Here is a 14995-nt window from a genome sequence, read left to right on the forward strand (position 1 = left end):
GATGCCTACTCAGGGTATCATCAAATCAGGATGAAAGAGTCCGACCAGCTCGCGACTTCTTTCATCACACCCTTCGACATGTACTGCTATGTCACCATGCCGTTCGGCTTGAGGAATGCGGGCGCGACGTACCAGCGGTGCATGAACCATGTGTTCGGCGAACACATTGGCCGCACGGTCGAGGCCTACGTCGATGACATCGTAGTCAAGACAAGGAAAGCTTCCGACCTCCTTTCCGACCTTGGAGTGACATTCCGATGTCTCAAGGCGAAAGGCGTCAAGCTCAATCCCGAGAAGTGTGTCTTCGGGGTGCCCCGAGGCATGCTCTTGGGGTTCATTGTCTCCGAGCGGGGCATCGAAGCCAACCCGGAGAAGATCGCAGCCGTCACCAGCATGGAGCCCATCAAGGACTTGAAAGGCGTACAGAGGGTCATGGGATGTCTCGCGGCTCTGAGCCGTTTCATCTCACGCCTCGGCGAAAGAGGTCTACCTCTGTACCGCCTCTTAAGGAAGGCCGAGTGCTTCACTTGGACCCCTGAGGCCGAGGAAGCTCTCGGGAACTTGAAGGCGCTCCTCACAAAGGCGCCTATCTTGGTGCCTCCAGCTGCCGGAGAAGCCCTCTTGGTCTACGTCGCCGCGACCACTCAGGTGGTTAGCGCCGCAATTGTGGTCGAGAGGCAAGAAGAGGGGCATGCATTGCCCGTTCAGAGGCCAGTTTACTTCGTCAGCGAGGTACTGTCCGAAACCAAGATCCGCTACCCACAAGTTCAGAAGTTGCTGTATGCAGTGATCCTGACGCGGCGGAAGTTGCGACACTACTTCGAGTCTCATCCGGTAACTGTGGTGTCATCCTTCCCCCTGGGGGAGATCATCCAGTGCCGAGAGGCCTCGGGTAGGATTGCAAAGTGGGCGGTGGAAATCATGGGCGAGACAATCTCGTTCGCCCCTCGGAAGGCCATCAAGTCCTAGGTCTTGGCGGACTTCGTAGCCGAATGGGTCGACACCCAGCTACCGACGGCTCCGATCCAACCGGAGCTCTGGACCATGTTTTCGACGGGTCATTGATGAAGACGGGAGCCGGCGCAGGCCTACTCTTCATCTCGCCCCTCGGGAAACACATACGCTATGTGCTACGCATCCATCTCCCGGCGTCCAACAATGTGGCTGAGTATGAGGCTCTGGTCAACGGGTTGCGGATCGCCATCGAGCTAGGGGTCCGGCGCCTTGACGCCCGCGGTGACTCGCAGCTCGTCATCGACCAAGTCATGAAGAACTCCCACTGCCGCGACCCGAAGATGGAGGCCTACTGCAATGAGGTTCGGCGCTTGGAAGACAAGTTCTACGGGCTCGAGCTTAACCACATCGCCCGGCGCTACAACGAGACTGCGGACGAGCTGGCTAAAATAGCCTCGGGGCGAACAACGGTTCCCTCGGACGTCTTCTCCCGGGATCTGCATCAACCCTCCGTCAAGATCGACGACACGCCCGAGCCTGAGGCGCCCTCGGCCCAGTCCGAGGTACCCTCGGCACAGCCCGAGGCACCCTTAGCTCGGCCCGAGGCGCCCTCGGTTCAGCCCGAGGTACCCTCAGCCCCCGAGGGTGAGGCGCTGCGCGTCGAGGAGGAGCGAAGCGGGGCCACGCCTGATCGAAACTGGCAGACCCCGTACCTGCAATATCTCCACCAAGGAGAGCTACCCCTCGACCGAGCCGAGGCTCGGCGGGTGGCGCGGCGCGCCAAGTCGTTCGTCTTGCTGGGCGATGAGAAGGAGCTCTACCACCGCAGCCCCTCTGGCATCCTCCAGCGATGCATCTCCGCCGCCAAAGGTCAGGAACTCCTGCGAGAGATACACTCGAGGGCTTGCGGCCATCACGCAGCGCCTCGAGCCCTTGTCGGGAATGCTTTCTGACAAGGCTTCTACTGGCCGACGGCGGTGGCCGACGCCACTAGAATTGTCCGCACCTACGAAGGGTGTCAATTCTACGCGAGGCAGACCCACCTGCCCGCTCAGGCTCTGCAGACGATACCCATCACCTGGCATTTCGCTGTGTGGGGTCTGGATCTCGTTGGCCCCTTGCAGAAGGCACCCGAGGGCTACATGCACCTGCTGGTCGCCATCGACAAATTCTCCAAGTGGATCGAGGTCCGACCTCTGAACAACATCAGGTCCGAGCAGGCGGTGGCGTTCTTCACCAACATCATCCATCGCTTCGGGGTCCCGAACTCCATCATCACCGACAACGGCACCCAGTTCACCGGCAGAAAGTTCTTGGACTTCTGCGAGGATCACCACATCCGGATGGATTGGGCCGCCGTGGCTCATCCCATGTCAAATGAGCAAGTAGAGCATGCCAACGGCATGATTCTACAAGGGCTCAAGCCTCGGATCTACAACGACCTCAACAAGTTCGGCAAGCGATGGATGAAGAAACTCCCCTCGGTGGTCTGGAGCCTGAGGACAACGCCGAGCCGAGCCACGGGCTTCACGTCGTTCTTCCTAGTCTACGGGGCCGAGGCCGTCTTGCCCACAGACCTGGAATACGGCTCCCCGAGGACGAGGGCCTACAGCGATCAAAGCAACCAAGCTAGCCGAGAAGACTCGCTGGACCAGCTGGAGGAGGCTCGGGACAAGGCCTTACTACACTCGGCGCGGTACCAGCAGTCCCTGCGACGCTACCACGCCCGAGGGGTCCGGTCCCAAGACCTCCAGGTGGGCGACTTGGTGCTTCGGCTGCGACAAGACGCCCGAGGGAGGCACAAGCTCACGCCCCCCTGGGAAGGACCGTTCGTCATCGCCAAGGTTCTGAAGCCCGGAACGTGCAAGCTGGCCAACAGTCAAGGCGAGGTCTACGACAACGCTTGGAACATCCAACAGCTACGTCGCTTCTACCCTTAAGATGTTTTCAAGTTGTTCATATACCTCGCACCCACGCAAAGTCTAGTCATCAAGGAAGGGTCGGCCTCGCCTCGGCAAAGCCCGACCCTCTCTCAGGGGCTAAGAGGGGGGGAACCCCCTCTGCGTCGAAATTTTCCTCGAAGAAAGATCTTTTCTGCCAGAATGACTTTCGTGCTTTTTGACTACTTCGAAAAGTGGACCCTGAAAACGACGGAGTACACGTAAGCAGCCAAGGCTGACTGAGTCGAGGGACTCCTACGCCTCCGGGATACGGATACCTCACTCATCACCTTCTGCGATAAGTAACTCACGTTCGGATAAGTGATTCCGCGGACCGAACAAGTCTTCACGTTCGGAAGTTCTTCTGCCGAAGCGATCCTTCGAGCCTTCTCGACTGCGTCGGTGACAGAGCCCCATGGACGGGTAAGAGTGCGCGTAAGCGGCAAGGCCGACCGAGCCGAGGGACTCCTACGCCTCCGAGATACGGATACCTCACTCATCACCTTCCGCGAGAAGCAACTCTCGCTGCGATCCTTCGAGCCTTCTCGACTGCGTCGGTGACAGAGCCCCATGGACGCGTAAGAGTGCGCGTAAGCGACAAGGCCGACCGAGCCGAGGGACTCCTACGCCTCCGGGATACGGATACCTCACTCATCACCTTCCGCGAGAAGCAACTCTCGCTCGCACAAACATTTCTGTTACCGACAAAGAAGTCCAGATACTCGAAACAAGAGGAAAAGAGACGCAGCTTTACAACACGGCGAGGGCGTGTTTTGGCCTCGGCGGCCGCAAAAACACGCGCTATAAGACAATCCGATCCTGCAGGCTCGGATCCTGACGCTTGAAGGGAGCAGCAGCGCCCTCGGCGTCGACAACACCTTCGGCGAGGTCCGACCTAGTCTCGGACGGCAACGCGGTCCGAAGATCTCCACTCTGAAGGACGGCGTCATCACCACGCCCGGGCAATCGCTGCCAGGGTCTTCTCCGGGAATCCGGCCCGAGCAGGCGGCTCGGCCGGTCACCCCGGGGCCTCGGCCAGCCGTCCTCCAAGGGCGTCAGCCCGACCCGAGGCCTCGGCTGGTCAACTCCGGCGTCGGTCCCGCTAACGGACGACCCGGCCAGGCTCCGGCCAACCAGGTTTCCTTTTCGAGCCAACTCTGCCTCTGTTCATGCTGATACCGCTACCCCTGGCCTCGGCTCATCGAAGGGCGGCCAAGGGGTCCCTTTAACTAAGCTAGAGAAGCCACGGACAACAAGGCCGACCGAGCCGAGGGATTCCTACGCCTCTGGGATACGGATACCTCACTCGTCACCTTTACACGGGGCGACTCACTCTTGGTGAAGCGGTTCAGACAACCAACAGGCGAGTCTTAGTGCTCGAAAATGAGGAAAAAACACGGCTACGTGCCAAAATTACATACATGTTCAGGCCTCGACAGCCACAATGAACAAAAACACTGGCATTCGATGTGCCATTACAGACGGAACTCTGGTTCCGTCCCCGCGGGTATGTACAACCTCCACATCGGGGAGCCTGCGGGGCGACGAACGCCGGGGGACCCGCCAGCGACCTCTGCAGCAACAGCCATGGTCCCAGGACGGACGCGGCCGCCGGAGGGCTCTCGTTCGCGTTCCCGCTCAAGGGACGCGAACCAGCTATTAAAGCCAAAGAGCGGGCCGCTCCAAAGCGCACCGGCAGGTCCTCGCTGCCGCCCTCGCCGCGAAAGCGAGGAAGAGAGCAGAATGTTGCATCCTAGCTGGGCAGCAACAGTTCGCCTTCCCCGGCATGGCTGGAGGACGTCTCCTCCGCAGAGCTGGAGGATGTTTGCCACCACCAGAAGCTGGAAGAAGGGGTGGCCCTCCGGCCCGCTCGGGAAGTAGAGCCCCGGCTCGCCTCGCTCCCCGCCCCAGTGAGGATGACGAACACCCTCGAGGCTGAGGGCGAGACCAAGATCACAGCCCGGCTTGCCTCTTCCCATCCAGGGGCTGGAGGTCACCGTTTTGGGTGACCACCAGCGGAGGGGTGCAACCGGGCTGTGTGATGAAAATCCTTGAAGCCGAACGATGGCTGAAAGGTACCAACTCCCACGGAGTTGCGTTCCTCCAACGATGAGGCGGAAAGACGGCGGGTATCCCCCATCTGGGGCTTGGAAAGTGGAAAGACACGATGCATAAGGGAGCGCGAAGACATGGCCGCCTTCCAAAGGGGGTCGCCCTCCTTTTAAAGGCGACTCTCCCTACTTGCGCCCCCAACCGTCGCGGGCTGAGTCTTCTCCAACACACTCCAAGGTCCTCCCCTGCGGCGCGGGGGCTGGGTCCCACACGTCATGCAAACCGGCTCAGAGCAGAAGAAGCCAAACCGCCGTGCGCGGTGCGCCCAACCGCCCAGCGTTTACAAGTGACCCTCCACTTTTGCCCAGACCAACGGGCGAAAGGGGCGGGCAGCCATGCAGGCGGCATGCAACCGCGCCAAGTGGGCGCGCTCCTCCGACTCCCGACACGCCCAGCATGGAGGCCGAGGCCCACGCGTCATGCAACTGGCGCGCCGAATGCTTCGTGCATGCAACTGCACCGCCACTTGTGCCACCACCGCGCCTCCTCGACTGCGGAACCAATACCGCGACTCGAGGCGACCCAGCGCACGACCCAGCAGCGCCAGCCTGGCGCGGCGGTCAGTGCGGCCAAAAATGGGCCGGTAGTAATGACGGTGGCAGGCGGGCAGGAGCAGCAGTCACGTCGTCAGCCAAGCTCACGTCCCATCCGGGGGCAGCGAGAGAACCCTCTCTCACGGCGTGAAGACAACGCGCCCGTGTTCCGTTCCTCGAACGGCTCGCGCACGTGACTGCAACGGCCGCCCCGCGAACCACTCGCCCCGTCGCATTAACTTCGCGGTGGGACAGGCGGCGCCTCTGGCAGGAGAAGCGGGCGACGCTTCGCCTTCGCCATAATGACTGCGTCAGTAAAGGTACGCCGCGTCGTTCGATTTCGTATCCTTTTCCTTTTTTCCTCTTTCTCTCTCTTGCAACAGGGACCGGGAAAGGGGGATACCCCGAAAAGGATCCTTCCCCGGGAAGGAACCAGGCTCCGAGCCTCCCTACTTATCAGAGGTTCGAAGGCTGGCCTCCCGGAAGGGTTCGACAGCTGCCTCAGATCGCGTGGGCCCAACACCCACTACTGGTCAGAGGTTCGAAGGTCGGCCCCTCGGAAGGGTTCCACGGCCGCCTCAGGCTACTCGGGCCCCGCGCCCATTACTGATCAGGGGTTCGAAGGCTGGCCCCCGAAGGGTTCACAGCCGCCTCAGACGCCGAGCGAGGGATGACCATGGGTACGTTCGATACATAACCAAGGCTCGGGCTGTGCTCCCGAGGTACCCTAGGACATTTCCGAGACCAGCGGGAACGATCTTGTAACGGAATCCCATCAGAGGGAGGCATCGAGCCCTCGGACCCCGTCGCCAGGGGACCGGGTCCGGCAGATCACCCGCAGGTACTTTTGGGCGTGCCTCTGGGCCCCTAGCCGGCCCCTAACGAACGGGGCACGGACGTCCACTCGGATTACCCGCTTGCAGCTCACCGGAGACACCATGTTCGGCGCCCATCGAGGGCAACATGGCGCTTTCCCCCTCCTCCTTGCGGAAAGGCGACGCAGGGGCGTATGTAAAAAAGCCGAGTCTGTCCCTGATCGCCCTCTCGCCCTGTGCAGAGGCTCGGGGGCTGCTCTCGCAAACCCGGCTCCGGCCGAACCGTTGACAGCGTCAAAATACCAGCCCGAGAACTTGGGACCCGACCGTACACCCGGGCTACGGCCAGCTCGCATGAGGGAACAACCAGACCAGCCGAAGCATTACGCAAGGCATTAAGACCTCGAAGGAGTGAAACCACTCCTCCGAGGCCTCGGGGGCTACACCTGGCGGGTGCGCTCGCGCGCACCCACCGGAACAAAACGCAACCGAGAAAGGCTGGTCCCCTTGCAAAAAAGTGCGACGAAAGCCTCCAAGCGAGTGCTAACACTCCCTTCAAGGCTCGGGGGCTACTGTCGGAGACCATAATTAGGGGTACCCTCAAGGCTCCTAATTCTCAGCTGGTAACCCCCATCAGCATGAAGCTGCAAAGGCCTAATGGGCGCGATTAAGTCAGGGATCAGTCCATTCGAGGGACTCGATCACGCCTCGCCCGAGCCTAGCCTCGAACAAGGGCAGCCGACCCCGGAGGATTTCCGTCTCGCCCGAGGCCCCCCTCCAACGGCGAACACATTTCCGGCTCGCCCGAGGCCCTACCTTCGCTAAGAAGCAACCCTGACCAAATCGCCGCACCAACCGACCAAATCGAGCATTTAGTGCAAAGGTGGCCTGACACCTTTATCCTGACGCGCGCCCCCCAGCCGGCAGAGCCGAAGTGACCGCCGTCACTTCGCCGCTCCACTGACCGATCTAGCAGGAGGACAGCGCCGCCTGCGCCACTCCGACTGCGGTGCCACTTGACAGAGTGAGACTGACAGGCAGTCAGGCCCTGCCGAAGGCATCATAGGAAGCTCCGCTCGGCCCGACCCAGGGCTCGGACTCGGGCTAAGTCCCGGAAGACGGCGAACTCCGCTCCGCCCGACCCAGGGCTCGGACTCGGGCTAAGTCCCGGAAGACGGCGAACTCCGCTCCGCTCGACCCAGGGCTCGGACTCGGGCTAAGTCCCGGAAGACGGCGAACTCCGCTCCGCCCGACCCAGGGCTCGGACTTGGGCTCAGCCCCGGAAGACGATGAACTCCGCTTCGCCCGACCCAGGGCTCGGACTTGGGCTCAGCCCTAGAAGACGACGAACTCCGCCTCGCCCGACCCAGGGGCTCGAACTCGACCTCGACCACGGAAGACAGACTCGACCTCGGCCTCGGAGGAGCATCCACATCGCCCAACCTAGGGCGTAGACCAGCCACATCAACAGGAGGCGCCATCATCACCCTACCCCGAGCTGACTCGGGCCGTAGGGAACGAGACCGGCGTCCCATCTGGCTAGCTCCGCCGGATAGGAAATGATGGCGCCCCGCGTACCTTGTGACGGCGGCGGCTCTCAGCCCCCTTACGGAAGCAAGAGGACGCCAGCAAGGACTCAACCGCTCCGACAGTTGTCCCTCCGCCAGGCTCCATCGCTCCTCCGACGGCCACGGCATCACACCAGCTGGGTGCCAAAATCTCTCCGGCTGCCACAACGACATGTACTTAGGGCGCTAGCTCTCCTCCGCTAGACACGTAGCATTCTACTACACCCCCCATTGTACACCTGGATCCTCTCCTTGCGCCTATAAAAGGAAGGACCATGGCCCTCTTAGAGAGGGTTGGCCGCGCGGGGACGAGGACGAGACAGGCGCTCGCTTGGGGCCGCTCGCTCCCTCTCCCGCGTGGACGCTTGTAACCCCCTACTGCAAGCGCACCCGACCTGGGCGCGGGACGAACACGAAGGCCGCGGGATTCCCACCTCTCTCACGCCGGTCTCCGGCCGCCTCGCTCTCCCCCCTTCGCGCTCGCCCTCACGCTCGACCCATCTGGGCTGGGGCACGCGGCGACATTCACTCGTCGGCCCAGGGACCCCCGGTCTCGAAACGCCGACAATATAGCTAGTGTGTGTATATATATATATACTAGGTCAGTGCCCGTGCGTTGCAACGGAATCATATAATACCACGATAACTTATGAATAAATGTGTATTATACTGTGATGAGATGGAGGATGGCGTTCTCAAGCTGTTCGGGATGATGGCAAAGCGAAACTCGGGCCACGGTCGAGCACCGAGCCCGCGATGCGAGGTCGCCCGTCTACGAGGCACGCGAGGTGGAGGGGGCAGTCTCGGGGAGGGGGCAATCTCCGGGATATGGTAGTGGAGTGGCGGCGCGCGATCGAGAAGGTGTATGTGGGAGCCAGTGGAGGGATGACGCAACGGGCGGTAGAGAAACGTCAGGGTAATTTTTCCATCCAATCCAATAGAGCCATGGAATTCCCGAGCCATTGTGGCTGTACCTGTACTGCAGGAATACGAAAACTCGCTATTCACTCAGTTTATTTTCCACAATAAGATTATGTAGGAGAAATGGCCGAGCGGTTCAAGGCGTAGCATTGGAACTGCTATGTAGACTTTTGTTTACCGAGGGTTTGAATCCCTCTCTTTCCGTTTCTCTTAATTCATCAATGTTAGCGATCACAATGTATCAAATTAAATAACAATTTATTCCAACAATAATACCTTTAATTAATAGAAATTCTCTATAGCAAATTACTGTGGTATGTAAAATACACATCGAGGAAATAACAAAAAAGAAAAAAAGTATCCTAGGGTTAATCTATTTCTGCTAGGTGAACGGGAAAATACGAATTAAGAGCCTTAGGTCGATTTGTACCCTGACGTTTCTCTACCGCCCGTTGCGTCATCCCTCCACTGGCTCCCACGTACACCTTCTCGACCGTGCGCCGCCACTCCACTACCATATCCCGAAGATTGCCCCCTTCCCGAGACTGCCCCCCTCCACCTCGCGTGCCTCGCAGACGGGCGACCTCGCATCGCAGGCTCGGTGCTCGACCGTGGCCCGAGTTTCGCTTCGACATCATCCCGAACAGCTTGAGAACGCCATCATCCATCTCATCACAGTATAATACACATTTATTCATAAGTTATCGTGGTATTATATGATTCTGTTGCAACGCACGGGCACTGACCTAGGTGAGTGCCCGTGCGTTGCAACGGAAACATATAGTAGTATAGATAACGTATGTACAAATGTGTGTTATACTGTTAAGATGGAGGACGACGTCCGCGACCCATCTGAGATGATGTTGAAGTGAAACTCGGATCGTGATCGAGCGCATCAGCGCCGCGACATGAGGCTGCCTGTCTGTGAGGCGCTCGAGGAGAAGGGCAGGGTAGTCTCGCGGAGGGAGCAAGGTCTGGGGGACGACGGTGGAGTGGCGATGTGCGGTCACGGTGGTGGCGGCCTTGGCGACGATGGCGCGCGGTCGAGAAGGTGCGCGTGGGAGCCCAACAGACAGAGCCTGTTAAAGGATTACATCACAGGACGAGAAAGTTTACAGTTGAAAGTGTACTCATGAGAACGAATGTTTAGCTGATTCGAGTGCTATAGTAAGATCATATATGGGACATGAGTGCCATCTAGGTTGCTCTTTCTGAAGCATCAAGTGCAGCGATCTCAAGTGGCAATACTTTGCAAGTGTTTTTACAGGCTTAACAATGGCATCATCTACAGTGACCAAACCAGTGTATGCATACTCCAAAATTTTCTTCAGAGCATGCTCCAAAATTTACATCGTAGTTGGATGTCGTATAATCTAGATTTTGACCTTAATGTTAGAGCAAAATAATTTATCGTGCCCTAAATCATATAAATTATATTTATTTTAAAATTATAGGTCGTTTTTATAAGTCACCCGGTTTGACATAGTCATCACGATCCATAGACCATAAGTTGGAAAGTATTCTGCTCTCATCTTCCTCTGATCCATAGACCATAAGTTGGAAAGTATTCTGCTCTCATCTTCCTCTGACAACAGCAGGAGTCTAGCATTTTTGTTTTTATGCTTTCCAAGATGCAATCACAACCATTGATTTAGCGACCAAATCATGGGTGCAAAAACACTGGGATGTTGATTTAACCACCAAATCAATGTTGCTTATTCAAATAAAAGTGCATGCTTACTCAAAATGCATCCTCACGATCCTATAAAACTGCATAGTCCGTCCATTGCCGCGAGGACGTCCGTCGTGCTCGGGTATAAAACTCGCTCTCCCAATCCCACGCCAAAAGGACGTGAGTTTGGAGTAAATTTTAAGCGAACAAATATGTGAGAAGAACAAGTACGAAATGACGAGCAAAGTCATACAAACTAAAACCTAGTCATCCAGCCAAACATTGGAATCATACCCCAGACTTCAGCAGCAAAGTCAAATACAAAACTATCACATTTTTTAGCTTTGTTTGGAAAGATTTGTGAAAACACAACAAACTCAGATGGAACCCAAGAAACAATATTGAGTCTTCAGAATTAAGGTACCAAGTGAAAGCACAACACTTGCATCTGGACGGTACGGATACATGAGATAAAACATAGCTAAAGCAGTATCCCTCAAGAGTCCATTCCTGGTGGAACTACGTGCAAGACCTACTGCTTGATCTCAGCCTTCTTCTGCCACAGCCTGTCCAACAAGCTGTCAGCATCACCCTAGGCACAACAAAAAATACGCAATCAGAACCATAACCAAGCAGAAGAATCCATGACACAACAGAAGCAGCATGTAAAAATTCACTTGACTGACAGTAATAAAGACATAAACCATAGCAAGAAAATGTGTTAGTTAACAGTGGATGGTGGTAAACCTAGCAACACATAAAGATCATAACTTTGGACTTCCTGAAAGTCAATTTAGCCACACATAATAAATTCTTTCCAAATCAATTCAGTCATTCACTGTGTCAGGTGCCAACAATGTGAACTCAATAAACACGGAATTGTAGTAGAAAGTTGCATGTAGGCATCACATCCTGGACTATCACCTGAGCACGGACAAACCCAGAGAGAGCAAACGTGGTGAAGTGACATCGTACAGATTCTCAGTCTGAAATGAGGAGCTTCAGGTTATCCAATGAATAAATGTGTCACAACTCACAAAATATCAGTAAAGCAACACTATGGAACCAGTACTACCCCGTAGCATAGAGATTACATGCTTGAGAAACGCAATGTCAAGACAAAGAACTTTTAACTAACCGGCATTTACAGAATTCATAGCCAACTTTCAAATGTGTTAGAAGTTATTAAGGCACTAACATAAAATGTGTCAGAACTCATTGAAGTACCTGCATCTCACTCCTAAGCAATCAATTAACGTGCCCAAAATAAACAAATTAAGCAAGCCATTTAAATGTTCAAATGCCCAACAAAACAATCAATCAATTGCGAAACCTCATCTGACACACATCAAACTGGATCCCATCACCAAATCCACAGAGAAGCACTGAGCTACAGAGCACGCCCAATCAGTCCCCGGGCCATAAAATAACAAAGTGCAGTAAAATCTGCATAACCCAGGCACATCAGCGAGCACAGGTCCACACGCGTTCTCTGAATCTAACGCCGGGGTACCGAGAGCAAAGTGCTAAAAGCACGGAACACGTGGAATTCAAGCTCGTCAACAAGGGTGTGGGCTGCGGAATGGGACCTGGATGAGGGAGCAGGCCTGCTTGATGGCGAGCATGGTGGCCTGTAGCTGCTGCGGATCGGGGGCGCCGCCGGGGAAGCCCTGCATGGCGGCGGCTGATCGCGCCCGAAGCGTGGTTGGCCTCCGCGATCGCCTAGCGTGGTTGGCCTGTAGCAGCAGACACCCATTGCTGACCTTATTAATCAGCCCATCATCGATGAAGGCGATGTTGATCTTCTTGAACAGCTTGTACAATGCCTCGACCTCGCTCACGCTCACTGCAAGAATAACAAGCAGAGGCAACGTAACCAAACAGGAAAATGATGACCAATACTGAGTACAAAAAGTAAAGGAACACCTCCAGCTATCAAAATTTTAAAGCAATGTGAAGCCCTCAAAGAAACAGGACAACACTTCTCCATGCATCTAAAATGGGATCAGTTGCTCTAACAAGCTTCGGGGGAGCGAGGTAGGGACGATACTATCATATCCCGGACTCTAGCCGAGGGATCATGCCAGGAACAGGGTGCTCCCGTCCGAGACAAATATTGACTGGCAGAGCGCTCCTTACTCTAGGTTCTCCCTATATAGTTGAATGAAACAAATTACAAGAGTAGCTTAGAATGGAATATCTGGCAAATATTTTAAAAAATTGAGAACGCTTATCTAAACAGGAGGTAGATGATTCATACATAATTCTAGAGATGCAATACATAGTGCACAACCACATTTTATTTTCATGTTCAATGTAGCAACACAACTCGGTCCATTGCTCTTAAGAAACACAGGGCCTGACCTTATGCAAGATTATACACATTATTCTGGAACACAGCAGGTAAAATCTATTACAGTCGAAAGTAATATTGACACTGTCAAAAGCAATACCTAGAGCAAAATGTCATGGAAGTATCCAACCGGTAGCAAATTTAAAAAACCAATAAAAAGTTTTATGTCAGAATAATCAGGCGAAGACAAAAGCAGTCCCAAAGGCCTTCAGCCTACCCCGCAGCAAACTACGAATCATCTTCTACACATCTTGCGCCCTAACATTACTTATATTAGCCAAAACTTTTTCTTTCACGATGATTGATGCTAAAAGAGAAAGCATAAATCCAGTGAACAAAATAGCCTGATAAAAGAGGGTGGCAGGGTGCTGGTTTGATAAAAAATATTATTGGTACATTCACAAATAGACATTATTTCTTACCTTTGATACAAAGATGACATTACTGATATTCCTTGGGAAGAATCAACACAAGTACCTCAAGCTAAAAAGAAATGCCACATCGGCTTCAACTTCCTTCAGTCAAGCCCAAAATTTGCTAATGTAAGGTTCTGTCATAAGGTCATACCTGTGGGGAAGGATAAATGGTGAAACCAAACTTGGACTTCTTGCCATAATCAACTGAAAGGCGCTCCAACAGCAGTGAACCAAGTCCAGAGCCAGTACCACCACCAACAGCATTGAACACCAAGAATCCCTGAAGCCCAGTGCAGTTGTCTGCAAGCTTGCGCACACAGTCCAGGCATAGATCCACAATCACCTTCCCAACTGCATTGCACCATAATTAGAATTGAACATATCCACAGTTGCAGAAGCATAGGACCCACTCCTATTATCTATTCAGACACAAGGTGAATTACCCGTGTAGTGGCCACAGGCAAAGTTGTTAGCTGCGTCCTCCTTCCCCGAGATGAGCTGCTCTGGGTGGCAGATGCTGTAAGAGTGACAACTTCCCAGTCCGCCCCTCGGGGGGTGGTTCCCTCCCCCACCAATTTCTCATTATCAGACATATCCACGAATCTGATCTGTCATTTTCCATGAAACAATTTCAGCAACCAAGGTAACAGCAAGACGATGCTACCACATACACATCAGACAAACAACACTTGATTACATAGCAAGGTCCAACACAAAAGAATTGCCAGTATGAGACAGAAACGAGGATTCATACACTGATTCATCAAGGGGTAAACACTGAAGACGGATCAATATTCACACTTACGAACCAAACTGATATGATTAAATTACCATTTACCAGTACACCACAGCTATCAGGTAAGCATACATCAATGACATATCGACTCACTGTCAACAATCTAATTCTAGCCAGAGAAGTTCTTAGAAGCAATGGCAATCTAATCTAAGCAACAAAATTGACGAGACAATCTTGATAGAGGGCGGAGCCAGTAAAGGACATGGATGTACATGTACACATGTACACCCAATTTAAAAAAACGAAAAAAAGTTTGTGTGCATAATACATGTATATCCCATACTATTACTACACTTGTAACTGGATGAACAGAATGGAAACAATGGGTATTCAGAAACAACATACCTAGAATCCACGAGATCATCTTTACAGGATAGAACTTTTATAGCATGCTCAAAAACAGATAAGACATCTTCTCCCATGTGTATGGCATGCACAGAGAAACTGCATCAAATGAAAATGAGCTGGAACATCAGGAATCCATTCGCATGGAAGCATGTCAAGGCTTAACTACAGAAATTAGATTGAATATACAGACCCTAAGTTGGATCATAAATGTACATATTGCTTACTTGTGGTTCACATGGCCGACTAAAGGAAGATCATAATGCTGAAGTTTCTTAACAGTAGTCTTATAGAACGGGGTAAGAACTTCACCAACTGGAGGGATTCTTGTGTGCTCAAATACGTGATCTATTTTTGTAAACCAGCGCTCCAGTTCTTCAGGCCCCAACTTAAGCTCTAAGAAAACCAAGGAACAATTAATGCTTAGTATAAACAAACTGACTACAAACTTTGTGATTTGATATAGATGATTTACCATGCCGTCAATTTCCATCAAATCCAATAAAGATGAAGTTCACAGGGACCAAAAGATATATGGAATCAACCTCTGCCAGGCTCAAATAGTTTGCA

The 14995-nt window shown here is 53.8% G+C and overlaps 1 protein-coding gene across 1 annotated transcript; it reads right to left on the reverse strand.

The window, feature by feature from the left end:
• Positions 1 to 13423: 13423 nt before the first annotated feature.
• Positions 13424 to 14163, reverse strand: LOC109942528 (tubulin alpha-2 chain). The gene is made up of 3 exons (XM_020544599.1): positions 14123 to 14163; positions 13728 to 13801; positions 13424 to 13635 (listed from the first exon to the last, which is right to left on the reverse strand). The coding sequence occupies exons 1-3, from the start codon at positions 14161 to 14163 to the stop codon at positions 13430 to 13432; spliced, it is 321 nt and encodes a 106-aa protein (XP_020400188.1). The 3' UTR covers positions 13424 to 13429.
• Positions 14164 to 14995: the final 832 nt, after the last annotated feature.

This window comes from Zea mays, chromosome 1, assembly GCF_902167145.1.
Source record: "Zea mays cultivar B73 chromosome 1, Zm-B73-REFERENCE-NAM-5.0, whole genome shotgun sequence".
Classification (NCBI taxonomy): Eukaryota; Viridiplantae; Streptophyta; class Magnoliopsida; order Poales; family Poaceae; genus Zea; species Zea mays.

Excerpts from the sequence above, each read along its gene's own strand:
- LOC109942528 (XM_020544599.1), bottom strand. The coding sequence starts at position 14,163 with ATGTCATTGATGTATGCTTACCTGATAGCTGTGGTGTACTG. Across the intron at positions 13,802-14,122 it reads CTGATAGCTGTGGTGTACTG|CATCTGCCACCCAGAGCAGC; the intron begins GTAAATGGTAAT and ends TCACTCTTACAG. Across the intron at positions 13,636-13,727 it reads TGCCTGTGGCCACTACACGG|TTGGGAAGGTGATTGTGGAT; the intron begins GTAATTCACCTT and ends GGTGCAATGCAG.